Raw genomic sequence first — 17,067 nt, forward strand, 5'->3', positions numbered from 1 at the left:
TTAATTTGTACTCCTAATCGCATTTGATTCGTCGAGAGTAAATTGATTTAATCTGCAGTTCTCTTGAGCTTGAGCCTTTAGGAACTGTCAATTGTGAATAGGTATTTTCGTTCTTTCCATCCTTCTTGTTATTTTGTTGCCGAAGTCTAGCATACACGTTTCGTGTCAAACGACTTAAAAGTAAGAAAATTTAATTTAATTTAGAAAAATATTAACAAATATCTTTAATTTAAGATCACATTTTCATTATAATTCATATTTTATTCAATTATTTCCGAAATTGGTTAAGATTTCTATAGATTTTTTTTTCACATTCCATAACCTCATACGACCATTTTTGTTTTGTAATTATAACATTTTCATTACAGATGCGTTACGTGGCTGCTTACTTATTGGCCGTTTTGGGCGGAAAAACATCCCCAAATGCCGCAGATCTTGAAAAAATTCTCGGTTCCGTAGGTATAGAAACCGAAAGTGAAAAACTTAATAAAGTCATTACTGAACTTAACGGCAAATCCATCGAAGACGTTATTGCCCAAGGTGAGTACGAAAAAATCTTTTACAGTTTCGAAAATTTGAATCACGTGATATATTTTGAATGATGATTGAACATTACACCATCTTTCGAATGAGAATAATGATTTTATGTTAGTAACTGAAAATTTCAAATATCAAATGAAATATCTCTTGTTGAAAGGGTAGTTTTTATTGTAAAACAAACTTTAGGTCGTGAAAAATTAAGTTCCATGCCAAGTGGTGGTGCTGCCCCTGCGGCAAGTGCTGGTGCTGCTGCCGCCGCTCCAGCTGCTGAAGAAAAGAAAGGTGAGTACCTCTTTTCCTTCTTTGATACATAATATTACAAAAGAGATTATTGAATATATTATATGCTTATTGGTAGGCAGATTTACTATATATGCAGTAAGAGTGTTTTTTTGGCTTCTCCTGTTGTGATATCTGTGATAGTTCTGTTTCATATCTAGTTTTAGCATAAAATTAATAAAGTATCAACATTTCTTGCAATTATGAATATTTTTCTGTTGCAAATTATTATGTATTAATCTTATTTTGAAGCAGATTTACTGAAATTAGCAAATTAATGGACTGTTTTTGTTTTCCACATACATTTTTTATTATAGTTGTAAAATTTCACCTTAATGTTGAATTATTTGATTTTATTTCAACTGTATACATTTTTCTTTAAAAATGGAAACATTTTGATCCTATTTTGAAGCAGATTTACTGAAATATGCAGATTAATGATCTTTTATGGCTATCCACATCCATATTTTTCTGTAGTTTTAAGATTTCACCCCCTTTAGCATGAAAATGATAAATTATTGGATTTTCTTTCTACTGTATACATTTTTGGAGAAAGATTTACTGAAATATGCAGATTAATGAACTTTTTTGGTTTCCCACATTTATATTTTTTTTTAGCTTCAAAATTTCACAAATAGCATGAGAATTATTGAAATTTCTTGCAAGTATAAATATTTTTCGCTAAAAATCATTGAGATTTAATGATGATTTTCAAACTCACACCATCTTTCGGCTGAAGAAAGTTTTGATGATAGTTTTAAGCTGATATTCACATCAATTCTTTAATTTATTTATATTAGATTACAAACTGTATATAAAAGTCTTTCGTTTGCAGAGGCGAAAAAGGAAGAAAAGAAGGAAGAGTCTGAATCAGAAGATGACGATATGGGCTTTGGTTTATTCGACTAAAAACCTTTTTTTGTACCTTGAAATATATTTTTTAAGTTATTTGTGTGTTTATTTGGCTTTGAGCTCAAATTTATGGGAAAACAGCTCAATCTTAGTATTTTAATGAATAATAACAGGCAGTTGCCCCTCAATGGAGTTAACTCTATATAAAAAATCTTACACTTTAAAGGTAACTAACCACTAATGGAGGATATATGAAATAAAACATCTAAACTGATTTCAAGTGACTTATAATTGAAACTTTATGTTCTAGTTGGAATCAAACTTTTGTCAACATATTTCTTGATTAAATTAATACAGGAATCCTTATAATCTCATATCAAATTTCCAATTTCATCAAACTCTGCACCAATTCTTGTCTTCTGCCACCGTCATCGCATTCATCACTGTTGCAATATTCCTCATTGGTACTTTTAAATATACCCGTATCTGTATAAGTAAACGGTTCGTTGTCGTCTTCGCAATCTATAGCTAAATTATGCAACATACAAGCGGCCTCAATACACTGAGTTACAATGGCCATGTCTCTATTTTCGAAATTTTGAAGCCTCTGGAACCTTCCTTTCAAATACCCCAACGATTCTGGAAACACTCGGGACGCAGAATCGTGGCATTCGTTGAATATGTGAGATTCTTTGTTGGGGAGAGGTTGGATCAACCATCTTCGATTCAAATAATCACCATAACCTAAAATAAATAAAAACATCTCCAGCATAGAAATTTCAGTAACCAACTTATTCCCTAGATACCAGTGTTAATTACTCCAAAGGCACCAGCTGATAGGAACAAAGGAACCTTGAATAAATACAAATAAAACAGAAATTTTCATACCAATAAGGTAATAATCGTCATCTAATAAACCGTTTTCCATTTCTGTGATTAAATTTGATTGATATAAAAGTTGTTCTGTATTACTGGATCCTCCGCTAATAAAAATATCCAGGAATTTACCATTGACCGTAACAACCCCTGTAAATGCAAAATATACATAAACAAAAGAAACTTATGTTATAATTAACAATTAGCTCACCCTGGAGAGCTAAACACGGATAATTCTGTGCAGACATATAAAAGTTAGCTACGTCTTCTTTAGGTTTTGGTATTTTTATGTATGAAACGCCCAGTACGCCTATACAACCTTTTAAATTACTGATTGTTTCAAAAAGCTGAGATATATTGGGGTTTTCAGCACTAGAAGGCCATAGAATTTGCTCTTGCATTAACGAATTTAATTTTTTAATTGCTGAAAGAGATAAAATTCGTATATTCCAAAAATATAGTGTATTATTTACCTCTTTGGATCACGCCGTGAATAGAACTCATTGTGTTCTTAAACCTTTCAGACATTTGTTTAAATGTTTCTTGATTACCTAAATACCACAATAAAATGAATGTCGCTTTCTCAGGGGTAATTTTTTCTCTACCGCCTTTATGATCACTGTTAAAACCATAATACAATAATTCTAAAAACATGAAATCCCAGCTTATATTTCGAAAAAAGTTGGTACAACAACCAGTAAACGATTCTTACCTAAAACTTTCTCATAAGTAGTTTTACTAACTCTAAAATGACATTTGAAATCATACTCATTGAGTAATGGAACTTCCATTTCAAGAAACCCTTCAGTTTTTAGTCTTTTCATTGAAGGTGTTTTTGTATCACTTTCACAGTTACATTCATCTTCATCGTTTGAATCACTATCACTGCTACTACTGCTGTTGAACAGATACATATCTTCCCCAAAATCAGGGGTAAATAAAAATGCTTCCTAAAAAGAAATTTTAATATACAATTTATTATAGTTTCTGAATACAAAACTATTTTCTTAAACGATAAAACAAGTTACCATTGTGTATTGATTCATTTTAAATAGACACTAATTGTGTTTTATTTAAAATAACTATTTTTACTGAAGATACATTAAACTAAATATATATAAACATAACCTAATTTCTTCTTTTTGTGAAATTGTAAATACTTCATTTCGATGGTGCGCGCTCTGTTATAATAATTTTTGAACTCATGATAGTGTAAAATACTCTGCTCCCAATCTTTAAAGAGATTTATCAGATTAGTTTTGAATTTTGATATTTCAATGCTTATCAACTATAAGTAGCAATTTTATTCGATAGATATTTGTACTTGTGTTACTTTGATAAAATTCCATATGTCACTAATTACTGCTCCAACCACAGATCATTAAAAATGTTGTTTGTGGTTCTGACAACTATTGAATTGCTGATGTGCTCAAAATTTCATAAACGAAGAAGAAATAACCTAAAAAAATACAAAATAAGTCAATTATTCCAGTCATTGTTTTAGTATTATTGTTTATAAAATATATAAAGAACCGTGTTTGATCTAAAATAAATTATTTATTCCCAATGGGAACGTATACGGTGTATGATGCTGCTTATAAAGGTGATTTTGAATTTGTGTCAAAAAAACTGGAAGAAGATCCTTTGTTTTTAAATACTCCAGATTCTAGTAAGAGATTGATTATGCATTGGGCAGTATTAAGCGGAAACCTCAAATTAGTTACTCATTTATTAGAATTAGGATCTCCTGTAAATCCAACAGATGATACTGATATGACTCCATTGATCTTAGCATCTTCTGCAGGACACACCGAAGTTGTTAGATTGCTGTTACAAAAATGCGATGACGTTAATCACAAAAACGCCCAAGGACATTCATCTTTACAATATGCTGCGTCTAAAGGATGGACAGAAATTTGTGAAGTGCTATTAGAAAATAAAGCTGATATAAATATTGCTGATGAAAGGGGAAGTACGCCATTACATAGGGCGGCTTCTAAAGGACTTATGCAGATTTTGAAATTGTTGTTGAGTTATAATAAAGAAATAAAAATTAATAATAAAGATATCTATGGGAATACCCCCCTTCATTATGCTTGTGAAGAAGATCGACAAGATGCTGCTTTGTTATTACTTGAGCATGGGGCTGATATTGAGTGTAAAAATAGGGAGGATAAAACCTGCTTAGACTTATGTTCCATCAAATTAGCTAAGTTACTCAAAAACAAAGTTTCCAATAACTAATGCACTATGTATTTAAACTGTAAATAAATTATTGAGAAAGCAATAAAATTGTTTGTTTTTTTATAAATTTTGTCATAAGAAATTGATATTTTCAATAATTTGTTTTAATTATATAAATACTTCGATTAGAAAACTGTACTTAATTTTTCTTTTTTCGAAAAGTACACATAAAGCCATAAAATTATTAATTCGGTACAATTAAATAACAAATATTGAGAGTTTTAGACCAACACCTAACCTTAACCTAAATATATTCTCTAAAAGGGCAGCGTTGCCAGATTTTATTTACAAATTTCTTTAAATTGAACAACGAATGTGTTGATCGTTTTCAAACTTAGGTGTCATTTTGATCTTAAATTCTTGAAAATATTAATTTTTTATGACCAAAGACCACATTTCAACAAGAGTAGGGAAGGACTATATTTTGTGGAAATAATAAACGAACATGAGACGAAAGTCTTTATTTTCTAAAATAAGATAATATACAACAAATCTTCGTAATTATGCCTTTTTTTCAAACACTCGTTAAAATAAATTGGAAAAATAAGCCACAACATAATCTCACAGAACTAAGTATACCCTTTTTTTAATCTAAGACAGCTAATTATATAATTTTCATGGCATCAACAATTCGTTTTATATTACACTATAGACGGTATTCAAAATAAATATCCCAATAAATACCAGATAAAACAAAGAAATGTTTAAAAAATTATCATTTCATATGTCCTCAATAGTACTACTATTTTCAAAGTATGGCAACGCTGTTCGAACTCTAGCAATTTTTCTGGTTCAATAACTTTATGTAAAACTTGACCTTTTGGAATTAATTTATTTCATATTTATTGTGAACACCTTTTATAAAACTTCTACAAAATCCGATAGAAGTCATACTTACACAGTTTTGCCAAACTATCAGCTTAGCAGCATAATAGAAGCATTTTTGTGGGATACATATTAAAAATGTAAGGTTATGTTAAAAGAAAAATATTTGTTGTGGAAGGCTTACGCGGTCGATCATTACTGTAATGCGTCGTGTGCAAGAAACAATCAAGTAAAAAACTATTTGATATTTATTTTGATGATACACACTATAGCAGAAAGTTTTTGAAACGATAATCAGAAAAAATCGAAAAATTTTATCAAGAATATTCTACTCAATTCATTCTAAAAAATTATTGTCTCTTTTTCATCTACACTGCCATATAGTTTGATGTCACTGACGTAGTTTGAGATTTATCGAATTTCATAGTAAAATCACTTTATATAAATTATTTCTAAATGTGAGATTATATCGTTGAATTGGCAATCGTATAACTTAAAACTATAATTACTTACATATGTTCACAGTTTTATTATTATGTATTCTTGTTTACCTAAAGATGTCTCCAAAACAAATTCTTACACAGTTATACAACTTGCCTGTTCGTTTTGTTTTTCAAGATGTGTACAGAGCTTTTAAACTAATAAATATTTTATACACGATAAAATTGAGATTTGAGAGTATGCAAGTCCATTTTCTTAAAAAAAAATCAATTCAAAAATACTGTAAAATATTTGTGTTCTGAAAATAATGACATCACGTTTTAATTATAACAGTTTGTAACACTGACGAGTCGCGAGTCACTTCCTGTTAGTACAATCAAAAGTAGAGGTGAGCTTTTATTTAAATAGCGTATATGAATCGATAAAATGAAAACAAAATGGACTAGCAATCTGAAACACATAAATAAATTTGAAATTCAATGTTTTTTTTTATAGTGAGTTTAGCGTGAGATCTTTCTGAAATCGAGAAAACTCTTAGCCGGTTTTGGGCACAGTTCCTCCAGCTTCCCCACCTGTTACTGGTCCTACTGCTTGTCCCGTTCCACCTTGTGGTACTACGTATTGAGGTTGGGGAGGAGCTGCTGGTGTTTCCGGCATGAATTTCACTAAAATATCAAAATATGAATAAACTAACCTCTAAACTAAGTTATAATATGACTGATGTGAGGAACTTTTTGTTATAAAAAGTTAAAGTTTACGTGGAAAAACATACAACAGCCGGCAGTTGATTTTTCACACCAAATCCATTGTCGTCTTCAAAATCTATTAACTCCAAATACTTTTCAAATTTGTGTTTACTCTGTCTGTCTTACACTGTTTTGTTTTTAATTTCATGATAAATGATGTTGTTATGCAAGCATGAAATTGTCAAGTTTTTGTGTGAGCTGTGAATTAATGTAAAAAATAAATACATGCAATTATGAATAGTTTTGGTTATACCTCCTCTTCTTTTACGTATCGATTGGGAGGTAGGCGGTGAATCTGAAAAATAACTATATAACCTTTATTTTAATTCGCAAACCAACGTCGCTTAAGAAATTTATCATTTTTCGTTAACAAAAATTTTCTTTTTATAATCAATATATTTAAAAGTGTGTAAAGAAAAGAAAAACTATAAATAAAAAAAAAGAATCTCTAATGTGTTATAAACACTTTATAAGGTTAAGAGCAAAGTCTGTTTGTTTGTTTATTGCGACGTTGCCAGGAGTTGTCAGAATTAATAGAAACTATAAAAAAAGTAATTGGTAAAATTTCTTCAGTTGAGATAAAAGTGGAATTTCCGGATATGTGAGATATTAATTGTCACACAATGTTGTTGTTAGGCGTACTACAATGAATAGGGATAAACCGAAACATCATTATAAACAATTAATTTACATTTTGAAAAAAATAATATTTATTCGTCGAGTATATTTTAATGATGTTGGATGTTGAGTTAATTATCTCCCTCCCAGCGTTTTTATCTCAATATTTATGCATTTTAATGTTGAAATGAGATTTGGCCTTATTGGCATTACGAGAAGTATGAAAAATGAAAAAAATAAAGATATACAGTAGTGCCACATGTTTTATTAATTGAAATTTCACAATTTTATCAAATTAAAAAAGTTTTACAACAAAAATTATTATATTTCTAAAATCGTCAACAACTAATAAATTGTATGGGGTCGAGGGGTATTTTCAATATTGAATTAATGCGTTCATATTTACATTTATAAACATCCTTTCCTACGAACCAATATTTTAACTAACATTATAGCTTGGAAGTTGATTTTTTTTTGTCTATTTGAACATGTTACCCTTATTTAAAACAATCCAAATTCATATCTGATATACAAGGATACGATTAGAAAAAATATTGAAAAAAAGCAATAACTATAGATGTGAAAAATAATCAAAAAGTTGGATAACAAGTTCTGACGTTGCCGGAATACAGCTTAGCGTCTAAATTATATACATTCAGCATCTACAAACGTTATACGAAATAAAACAATTTTCAATTCAAGGTGAAGCACCTACTGATAAAACGTGTTGACATCGGCAACACTGTTAGTATTATACGAATTTCATAACGATAAATGACATTTTACCGGGAAACAACCAAAACTAAACATTATTCAGTTATAGTGTCTATTTAGTTGTTGATTCAATTGTATATTATTAATTATTCGTTGTGAATTTTAATATACGGGGTGTTATAGTGAACGTGAATATAATGTATTAATCTAGAATCTGTGACGTATATTAAAGTAAGTTTTACATTTTAACTACGCTTGCCAGTCAGATGATCCCGGTAGAAATAAGGCACCAGGAATTGAAAATTGTTAATGATAGTAAACTTTTCAAAACTAGAATCTACTTTTTCCGAGTTTATATAGTTTGTTTTGACTATATTTAAAGAATAGAAATATATAACTTGAAAGTACGCCAAAAAAATTCACTAGATACATTTTGAGAAGTTACATTTTTGTTTAGAAGTATAAAAGTCTTGCAATTAGTCTTACTAGTAAACTGTGACGTTAATAGTAATTATGTACAGTAGGAATTTTATTTAAACAATATTATTTAGTAAAGTTACAATATCATTTTGACACTCGACTGGTTTAGAGCGTCAAATGATATCACGTGGTACAATTTTAACTGAAACGTCATCTTAAATTAGTGCTGCGTCAAAACTAAACATTGTTTACATCTTTAAATCGGACATTATAGCAAAAAACTTTATAAATTTATATCATCAGCTGTTTACTAGTGTTACGTAAAGTACATCGATCAGAATAATTCACTCATTTAGAAATGATTGAATAAATTACACACATTTTATGTTTATAGGTTAACAGACTGTTGAGAAGTGGTGTATTTTAGTATTTTTTTCAGCGTTATGAAGCTTGACGCTCTTATATTTGACGTTGAATTGATTTAGATGACGCTTCAGTCGAAATTATATCACGTGACCTAATTTGACGCACTAAGCCAGCGTCGAGCGTCAACATGAAAATGCACCTTAAAGAACAATAAACATTGCAAATGTCAACAATATTTTTCTAGGTTAAAGTGTTTTTAGTAGTAGATTCGAGTTTCTAGTGTCTGTTTGCTACATTATGGCGGTGATTTGTGATAAAACTTTATTAAAAAAATCAATTTTTCGTGAAAATAGTGTATATACTGTGTCTCTTATTATAAATTTTGAGAACTTGTGAAATTTGAACCAAGTAACATAACCTATAGTAAGTAATTGTTTATTGTATTCAATAATGCCAATAATTATTTTGATTAATTTATCATTACGCTGTTGTCACATTTATTCGAAATAAATTCATTTTTATTAATATTGGATACATTTCTGATAATTGATAATCAAGTTCTCAAAATGGAAAAAATATACCTGCTAGACATATATTAACAAATTATTTATTAGAACTTTTATTTATAAATAATATCAGATAAGCAATTTTTTACGGTGAAGATGAACGAAATTTTAGAACAAAACAACTATAAACAAGCATTTATTTGTTTCTTTGGGGTATTTGTTACTTGATTTATCAATTTTCAATTATTTTGAGGTAAAAAGAAAAGAATAAATACGTTATAATTATATTAGAAGAAAATATACTACCTAGTTTATTTAACATTCAGGTATATTAGATTTTCAGTCTTAAAATATTATTATAGGAAGTCTAAACTTTTATAGGTTAATAAAAAGTGTTAAGAAACATCATAAATATTGAATATATTCAAGTAATGACTCAAAATTATAAATTCGACCTATAACTGACAGTTGACGTTGGAAATGTCAAACAGATATGTGAAAATTTCGAGAACGATCTTATGGGACAATCTGTATAAACAAGATTGTCTATTTTAAAATGAATTTCATTTTATTACATTTGTATTGAAATATTTTCGTATTTATTTACCTACAGGGCAAAATATAATTCAAAAAAGTGTTTTATTCTTTTCTTCTTATTAAATATTAGCAATTATTTGATATAATGTATCGTTTAAATACGCTTTTTTTACATTTGTAGAAACACTGGTAATTCAACCACGTTAAAATTATCGTTTGGTTAAAAAAATTATTTTTTTCTAGGTTAAAGTACAAGCTTCTATATTATAATTGAATTTTTATCTCAACCAACTTTCCTAATCATCAACTTATAGATTAAATTATTTTTGGTGTATTGTTTTCATAAATTGCAGATTTTCTTTTTTTGCCAATTATCCGAACTGTAAAAAAACCATTTCGGTCATTAAATTACGATACTTAAACACATATATCAGTACTGGTCAAGGAGAAACACTACAAACTTATAAACATGTTGATTATTTCATCTTATTGATTTTTGAAGTCTGGCAACATTGGCGTTCGTGCTTATATATTTTTAAATGTGAAATTGAATATACGTGATAGCAACCACAGTTTATATTAGGGTACATAACAATCGAAAACATCAATTAAATAAGTACTTGGTGATTCTTTATACTACACTGTAGATGATTTGGCTTAGATGGATGATATCTTCTCGTTCTTTATGTATAAAAGTGTCTCTTCTTACCTGTGGCTGTTTTTAGACGACCACACATGCAAATAAATCATGCACCCAATTATATTGTTGAACTTACTACGTTATTATTTCAAAGATAAATAAAAAAGTTAATGAATTAATATTTATGACAATACGAGTTTTCGTTGTTTACATTTTTAGGCATTTTCATATGACCAACAACTAAAAATGAAAATTAATAGGTCATTTTGAGATGACGTCACAACCACCTGTCATTGTCTTGGAACACAAATATTGCGTTATTTACATCAAACTTATTATTAGTGGTAGTGTTATATTTTCATTTCGTAGAAAAAAAGTGTCTAAAACAATTCCACGTCATGTTACACGAAATAAAATGCTTAAATTATATATTCGATAATCGAAGAATAGGCAACCAAGATTACACGGCACAATTTCAATCATAGATGTGGAGGGGAGAATCAGCTTATAGTTTCGGTGGAGGCTGTGGAATCACCATTTTGAAACTGTGTTAAGTGTATGTCATGAAACCATGGCGTGATTGTGTTAAAACAATCAGATTTTCACAAAAATGATGTTAAAATAGGCACTTAGTTCCAAAAGGGATTGTTGTCATTAAGTGGTGCAAAAATAAATAATACCAATATTTAATATTTATAATTTGAAGTTTAATTAGTGATTATACGTCAACTGGCAACGCTATTACGTTTGTTGTTACAGCTGATTCGGTGTTGTAAATTATTTTCTGAATCAACTTCCGTTTTTTCAGTGGGAACGATGTGTATAAACCTGAAGATATTTTTTTTCACAAGTAGGTAGACCTTTATTATATTACTTTATACAGCTATGTATGTTTTTGCTCAAAATTTGGTAAAATTAACAATAGGTCATGAAATGTATTGCCGGTTACATAACGCTCGATAAGTTCGTTCAACTTAATTAGAAAATGCGATGTTGCCTTGTCAGTATGATAAAATTATTAATTATATCCGAAATAATACTTTTAAAAACCACGTCCCTTACAATATATTTGGGTAGTTGCACAAGATTTTTCTAGATAAATACGTCCATGCATACTACGTGCTTCAAAAAAATCTGATAATATACAAGTGTATTAAAAAAATTCGTTTTGTTATTTTTAACTGAAGACAGTTGGTAGACATTGCAACTACAGAAATATAAATTATGTTTAGACACATAGGTATATTGCTATAAATATTTTTGTTCATTTTATATTGTGTAATATAAAATGTGCAACTTTCAATTTTATAAATTATTGTTATGTCCGTATCAAGTGAGGTTAGGTTATATGGCGTTGAAATTCATTAGGCAATCTAAGAAAACAGCTGATCTACGTCAAAATGGCGGTTGTGGGGTATACAGTCTCTCTCGAATGTACCCGTGTTCGCTTTTCTTGATTTTCCCCATGTAGTTTGGTGGTTTTTTATGTTTTTTTTTTATTTTACGGTGTTGAAAAGACTCCATAGATCTTTTTCAGTGGAACTAACACAGTCGAGTATTTTTGCATTTAGTTTTTAGTCAGTTTGTGGGTTATGTTTCAAGAAATTCACATATAACTTGAAAAGCAACACAGATAAGTATTTGTTTATCCCACAGTGGCCATTTTTAAATAGGCTTCAGCTGATTCCGACAAAACGTCAGATTACTTCATGCTATTTGAGGTTAGGTTATTGCTGCAACTTTATGATATTAGGTTAGGTTAAGTTTGATGTAAAAAAAAAACGTCTTATAATGTCTTCATTATTAAAATTACATGTTTATCTAATTTAGACAATGAATTTTCTTAAACGCCTGTACATTCGAATTTTAATACTAAATCGATGCATATCAAGCAAAGCCACATGATAAAAAAAACTAATACCGTGCAAAAATTCCATAATGTAAGTATTTATAACTCTATTTTGCGATATCTGGCAACACTGTTGTTACCACAATATACAATTAACAAAATGGACGCGTTTTCCGCTTGCGAGTGTTGATAATACTTACAGTATGCGAAAATAATGAACTTATAGATTACAATTGAAGTATTGTGACGAGGGAAGACATTTTTTTTGAAGTACTCTACGACAGGAAGACAGACAGAAAGCCTTTTACACCAATAACACAGATTTCATTCAGAATTACCGAATTTTTGGCCGATGAGTTACATGAAGTTCACTAAGAAAAAATAAAACCATTTAAATATCATTTATTGGTATTTATCGTCGTGTTTTTTGTTGTTGTAACCGTTATTTATATTTACAGGACGTCCCCTGGATGTTTAAACACATTCTCGCGTAATATTTAATTTTTAAATCGAAATATTTTCATGTTATGTGATCATTAAAATGAGAAAAATATATTTTAACACGTATATATATATTTTTTAAATATGTGTACATTCGTTAATAATATGATATTATGTGTTTAAAATGGTATGGTTATAGTGAGATGAAAAAATAATTGATGTACTCACTTATTATGATTATTAAGATTACAAGACCAATTACACCCATTATTATCATCATCTGTAAATAAAAAGACCCAATATAATTATAATGATTATTGTATTAGAACATTAAAGTTTGTCATTAAATTTCCTGAGAAATAAAATATATGACAACGTTGTTAAGATATGTGACAGATGAAAGTTAAGCATTCACAGTGTCTACAAATACTGGTCATAATTTTTTTTTATTATAAAAATTTATTCTTATTGTTATTATTATTCTTTTGGCAGCGAAATAGTATAAAATAAGATAAATTCATCATGAAGTTGATCATAAATAATTCATTTTAGAGGTTAAAACTATCATTATCATCAAAATAAAAAATATCTAAAAGAACAATCGTCACAAATTTTGGTAACACTTATACTTATAGCGCAGGGCCGGATCTACACAACTAATAGAAATAATCAATTACGAACCTTTAAATTTTGTAACCAAAACTTTCTCTTCAATTTACCCGCTTGCTGTTCAAATTGTGACGCGCCTTGTTGTAATGCATCTAAAAAAGAAGAAGAAAATGTCTCTCGTCATTCAAGATAAGTTATGTATATATCCTCGTATAGGACACAAATTCCTAACTTTGGACTCGGAAAGCATTAAACATATATTTACCTGCTCTATCATCTAATTCCGATAATTTCTGATCTCGTTCGAGAACTTTTTCTACATTCGTTTTCATAATATCGACAACTTCATCGACTTGCGCTTGCGTTTGTTGAAGTCGTCTTTGAGCCGCGATCTGTTGTGGCGTCCGGGGTCCCCCCACGATGCCATCCTCACCGCCGGTACCTGTCGTCCCCGCACCAGGGGCCAGTGAATCCCCTGCCGACCTGAATAACAAATTAACAACAATAAATTTTTTATCCCATTCGAACGTATAATGGGCCGCGGCCGAATCTGTATAAACGCGAAATGACGTAAATTCCCCTCGTCAGTTGTTTCGACATTCACATTATTTTTTTTTATTCGATTCGAACGCGTAATAGGCTGCAGCCGAACCTGTATAAACAAGAAGTGACGTAATTTTCCCCCATCTCTTATTTTGACATTCGGAATCTGTTGTTCTGTGCATTAATCTGCTTCCTATTCAAGCCTAAAGAAATGCAAAAAACTGTTTAGGAATTTGTTTGTGATAGTCTAGCTTCGGAATATATTTTAAATTTAGAAAATAATCAAGTTATCGAATTAAAAATACCCAGAACGACGTGAACGTTCGTAAATTTAATAGAAATGTTTTGTTGTTGTCGCTAATGAATATATAGGTCAAATAAGGTCATATATCTTGAGAATCGATTTAAGTCGTGAATTTTATTTTCAATTAGTGATAATTCTAGTGATACACATACAGTACGAGTCATTTATATTTTATAAAAATTTAATATACAGGGTAATTCATTAGACTTAAAATATTTTATAAAAATAATTTAATATACAGGGTAATTCATTAGACTTAAAATCGGAATAAATTATTTGTTTATGAACCTTGAAATTAAGACTTAGAGTTAAAAAATGGATGGTTCGAACGGGGTGTTCAAAAATTATTGCTTCGTTTTATGTTTTTTGAGGTTAAAAAGTGAACCAAAGAATTTTTTGTTAATAACCGAATCAAAACTATACAAAATGGTTAAACATAGACAATAATTTTTATACAGGGCTCGTCAATACACAAGACAAATAGTTTACCATTAACGAAAGCCGAGATAAATTGAATTGGCGCGGTCGATAGTATCTTTTTAAATAAATATTGATTATTTTACCGTTTGGGTAAAAAATGTTGTCCAAATATGATAGTTACGTCTACCCATAAAGTAATTCGGTATATAAAACGATAGTTGTAACTAATTAAACGTAAATAAAACTACTTACATGTTTATTTTTTGGATAAACACAGACAAATTGATTCACAAACCAATTAATTGAAGCTAATTAATTCTAGTTTTATTAAGAATCTAAGTTCATTCCACTTATATCGCCCATGCCGTCTTGAAAGACGCCTGCGCAATAAATTCCGTTCCGAAAATCAATTCTCAACACCTACCTGAACTAAATAAATTTAATTTAAATTATTTAGATTCAATATATCGTTTTTGTGAATATATACGTAATATACGAAGTCTAAAAAAGTTATATATAGAAGTAATTATCGTATTTATCATTTATTTATTATAAATGAACCATTATTATCGATAAAAAACGATATTTGAACTATCTAACTAACTGTGGAAGTAAATTAAAAAGTTCACGTGTAAATTTTATGCATTCGGATCGATTTGTAAATAGTAACTTACATGATTTGAAAAAGGCAAAAGTTCTATTGGAATTTTTCGAAGAACAAACACTAAAATAACACCGATGCAAATGTGATTTGAGATGTCGCTTATATTGATCGTGACGTCATACTGGCGCGGCGGACATGCGCCTCGACCGGCCGGCTAGGACGCAGTCACGGACGTGTCAGTGTCAGTCCGGTCGCACGTTGAAATTTTGAAAATATACGGTGTCCGTAGAAAAAGTTGTCGTTAATAAAATATGACGTAAGCGATTAATTTTATTTATATCGTCGCCAGATTTTTATTGCGTGCGTTTTTTTATAAAATATTAAGTTTTAATGATAATTAAATGTAAATATATTTTTTTTGTTCTGTTCATAATAGTCTGGTCGTTTAGGTAACGACTTCGGATTGAGGCGTGGCCCCCGCAAGGCCGGGGCCGGTACAACTTTGGTCATAGGGCCCCAGAATATTTTACTGTGGATATTCTGAGCCTGGTCCTGGTTACAGGGTGCGCAATCAAATGGGGGGGGGGGATGAATTGAAGTTGAAAATTTTTTATAGAACTATCGAGTCTTAAAGGGGTTAAACTATAAAAATCTTGTTTTTATATTGAAAATTATAGTGCAGTCGGTCGATATGTTAAGTTGACACATGGATAGCCGGCTACTTGGTCAACAACTTGACGAAGGCGGCGTTAGAATGTCTGGGGCCCAACCCCAAGAGTCCAATAAGACGATTTATCAAAAAAAATATATAGAAAATAGAATCAACAAACTATTTTTTTAAATATCGAACCGCCCTTAATGAAAAAAGGCGTTAAATACACCCTAAATTATTTATTTACTTATTTTTGACGTTTGACATAAGACAATTTTCAAATAAAACCCCTAATATGACTGGACTATAACGATTTATGTTAACCCCTTCAAACTGCTGTCTTTTATCTATATTCCTACAACTTTACGTCGAAACGTCAATTTTTACCTGTTTTTACTATCAAAAAGTCTCCTATAAGACGATTTATCAAAAAAAATATATAGAAAATAGAATCATCAAATTATTTTTTTTAAATATCGAACCGCCCTTAATGAAAAAAAGGCGTTAAATACACCCTAAATTATTTATTTACTTATTTTTGACGTTTGACATAAGACAATTTTCAAATAAAACCCCTAATATGACTGGACTATAACGATTTATGTTAACCCCTTCAAACTGCTGTCTTTTATCTATATTCCTACAACTTTACGTCGAAACGTCAATTTTTACCTGTTTTTACTATCAAAAAGTCTCCTATAAGACGATTTATCAAAAAAAATATATAGAAAATAGAATCATCAAATTATTTTTTTTAAATATCGAACCGCCCTTAATGAAAAAAGGCGTTAAATACGCCCTAAATTATTTATTTACTTATTTTTGACGTTTGACATAAGACAATTTTCAAATAAAACCCCTAATATGACTGGACTATAACGATTTATGTTAACCCCTTCAAACTGCTGTCTTTTATCTATATTCCTACAACTTTACGTCGAAACGTCAATTTTTACCTGTTTTTACTATCAAAAAGTCTCCTATAAGACGATTTATCAAAAAAAAATATATATATATAAAGAAAATAGAATCAACAAACTA

The 17,067-nt window shown here is 29.7% G+C and overlaps 4 protein-coding genes, 1 long non-coding RNA gene and 1 other non-coding gene across 7 annotated transcripts; 3 read left to right on the forward strand and 3 right to left on the reverse strand.

Annotated features, from left to right (window-relative positions):
* Window positions 1-40: 40 nt before the first annotated feature.
* On the forward strand, window positions 41-1,767 carry LOC130445784 (60S acidic ribosomal protein P2). Its single transcript, XM_056781647.1, has 4 exons — window positions 41-180; window positions 369-540; window positions 727-822; window positions 1,655-1,767. The coding sequence occupies exons 2-4, from the start codon at window positions 369-371 to the stop codon at window positions 1,726-1,728; spliced, it is 342 nt and encodes a 113-aa protein (XP_056637625.1). The 5' UTR covers window positions 41-180; the 3' UTR covers window positions 1,729-1,767.
* LOC130446150 (small nucleolar RNA Me28S-Am982) lies at window positions 1,516-1,593 on the forward strand. The gene has a single exon (XR_008910115.1). It is a non-coding gene; the product is annotated as a small nucleolar RNA Me28S-Am982 (small nucleolar RNA).
* A 145-nt stretch (window positions 1,768-1,912) lies between the features above and the next one.
* On the reverse strand, window positions 1,913-3,707 carry LOC130445783 (uncharacterized). The gene is made up of 6 exons (XM_056781646.1): window positions 3,576-3,707; window positions 3,260-3,497; window positions 3,021-3,191; window positions 2,759-2,971; window positions 2,560-2,697; window positions 1,913-2,415 (listed from the first exon to the last, which is right to left on the reverse strand). The coding sequence occupies exons 1-6, from the start codon at window positions 3,591-3,593 to the stop codon at window positions 2,048-2,050; spliced, it is 1,146 nt and encodes a 381-aa protein (XP_056637624.1). The 5' UTR covers window positions 3,594-3,707; the 3' UTR covers window positions 1,913-2,047.
* Window positions 3,708-3,994: 287 nt separating this feature from the next.
* On the forward strand, window positions 3,995-4,839 carry LOC130445300 (26S proteasome non-ATPase regulatory subunit 10-like). Its single transcript, XM_056780865.1, has one exon. It carries the CDS (start codon window positions 4,114-4,116, stop codon window positions 4,789-4,791), a length of 678 nt encoding a protein of 225 aa, XP_056636843.1. The 5' UTR covers window positions 3,995-4,113; the 3' UTR covers window positions 4,792-4,839.
* Window positions 4,840-5,236: 397 nt separating this feature from the next.
* Window positions 5,237-15,579, reverse strand: LOC130446085 (vesicle-associated membrane protein 2). Of its 2 annotated transcripts, none has more exons than XM_056782138.1 (5): window positions 15,445-15,579; window positions 13,769-13,986; window positions 13,576-13,655; window positions 13,123-13,174; window positions 5,237-6,722 (listed from the first exon to the last, which is right to left on the reverse strand). In XM_056782138.1, coding segments are annotated over exons 1-5 (483 nt in total). In that variant the 5' UTR covers window positions 15,447-15,579; the 3' UTR covers window positions 5,237-6,591. The 2 variants fall into 2 exon arrangements, with proteins under 2 accessions (XP_056638116.1, XP_056638117.1); XM_056782139.1 differs by lacking the exon at window positions 15,445-15,579 and adding an exon at window positions 15,023-15,259 and having other exon boundaries at window positions 5,238-6,722.
* Window positions 7,667-12,757, reverse strand: LOC130446086 (uncharacterized). Its single transcript, XR_008910108.1, has 2 exons — window positions 12,654-12,757; window positions 7,667-10,344 (listed from the first exon to the last, which is right to left on the reverse strand). It is a non-coding gene; the product is annotated as an uncharacterized LOC130446086 (long non-coding RNA).
* Window positions 15,580-17,067: the final 1,488 nt, after the last annotated feature.

Source organism: Diorhabda sublineata, chromosome 6 (genome assembly GCF_026230105.1).
Source record: "Diorhabda sublineata isolate icDioSubl1.1 chromosome 6, icDioSubl1.1, whole genome shotgun sequence".
In the NCBI taxonomy this organism is placed as follows: domain Eukaryota; kingdom Metazoa; phylum Arthropoda; class Insecta; order Coleoptera; family Chrysomelidae; genus Diorhabda; species Diorhabda sublineata.

What these genes read in the sequence shown, in the direction of transcription:
- LOC130445784 (XM_056781647.1), top strand. Translation starts at nt 369, where the DNA reads ATGCGTTACGTGGCTGCTTACTTATTGGCCGTTTTGGGCGGAAAAACA. An exon ending in CGAAGACGTTATTGCCCAAG is followed by an intron (nt 541 to 726) that starts GTGAGTACGAAA and finishes AACAAACTTTAG; the next exon opens with GTCGTGAAAAATTAAGTTCC. An exon ending in AGCTGCTGAAGAAAAGAAAG is followed by an intron (nt 823 to 1,654) that starts GTGAGTACCTCT and finishes TTTCGTTTGCAG; the next exon opens with AGGCGAAAAAGGAAGAAAAG.
- LOC130445783 (XM_056781646.1), bottom strand. An exon ending in TACTTATGAGAAAGTTTTAG is followed by an intron (nt 3,192 to 3,259) that starts GTAAGAATCGTT and finishes TCATGTTTTTAG; the next exon opens with AATTATTGTATTATGGTTTT. An exon ending in TGACGATTATTACCTTATTG is followed by an intron (nt 2,416 to 2,559) that starts GTATGAAAATTT and finishes TATTTATTTTAG; the next exon opens with GTTATGGTGATTATTTGAAT.
- LOC130445300 (XM_056780865.1), top strand. Translation starts at nt 4,114, where the DNA reads ATGGGAACGTATACGGTGTATGATGCTGCTTATAAAGGTGATTTTGAA.
- LOC130446085 (XM_056782138.1), bottom strand. An exon ending in GGAATTAGATGATAGAGCAG is followed by an intron (nt 13,656 to 13,768) that starts GTAAATATATGT and finishes CTTCTTTTTTAG; the next exon opens with ATGCATTACAACAAGGCGCG. An exon ending in AATCTTAATAATCATAATAA is followed by an intron (nt 6,723 to 13,122) that starts GTGAGTACATCA and finishes TTGATATTTTAG; the next exon opens with TGAAATTCATGCCGGAAACA.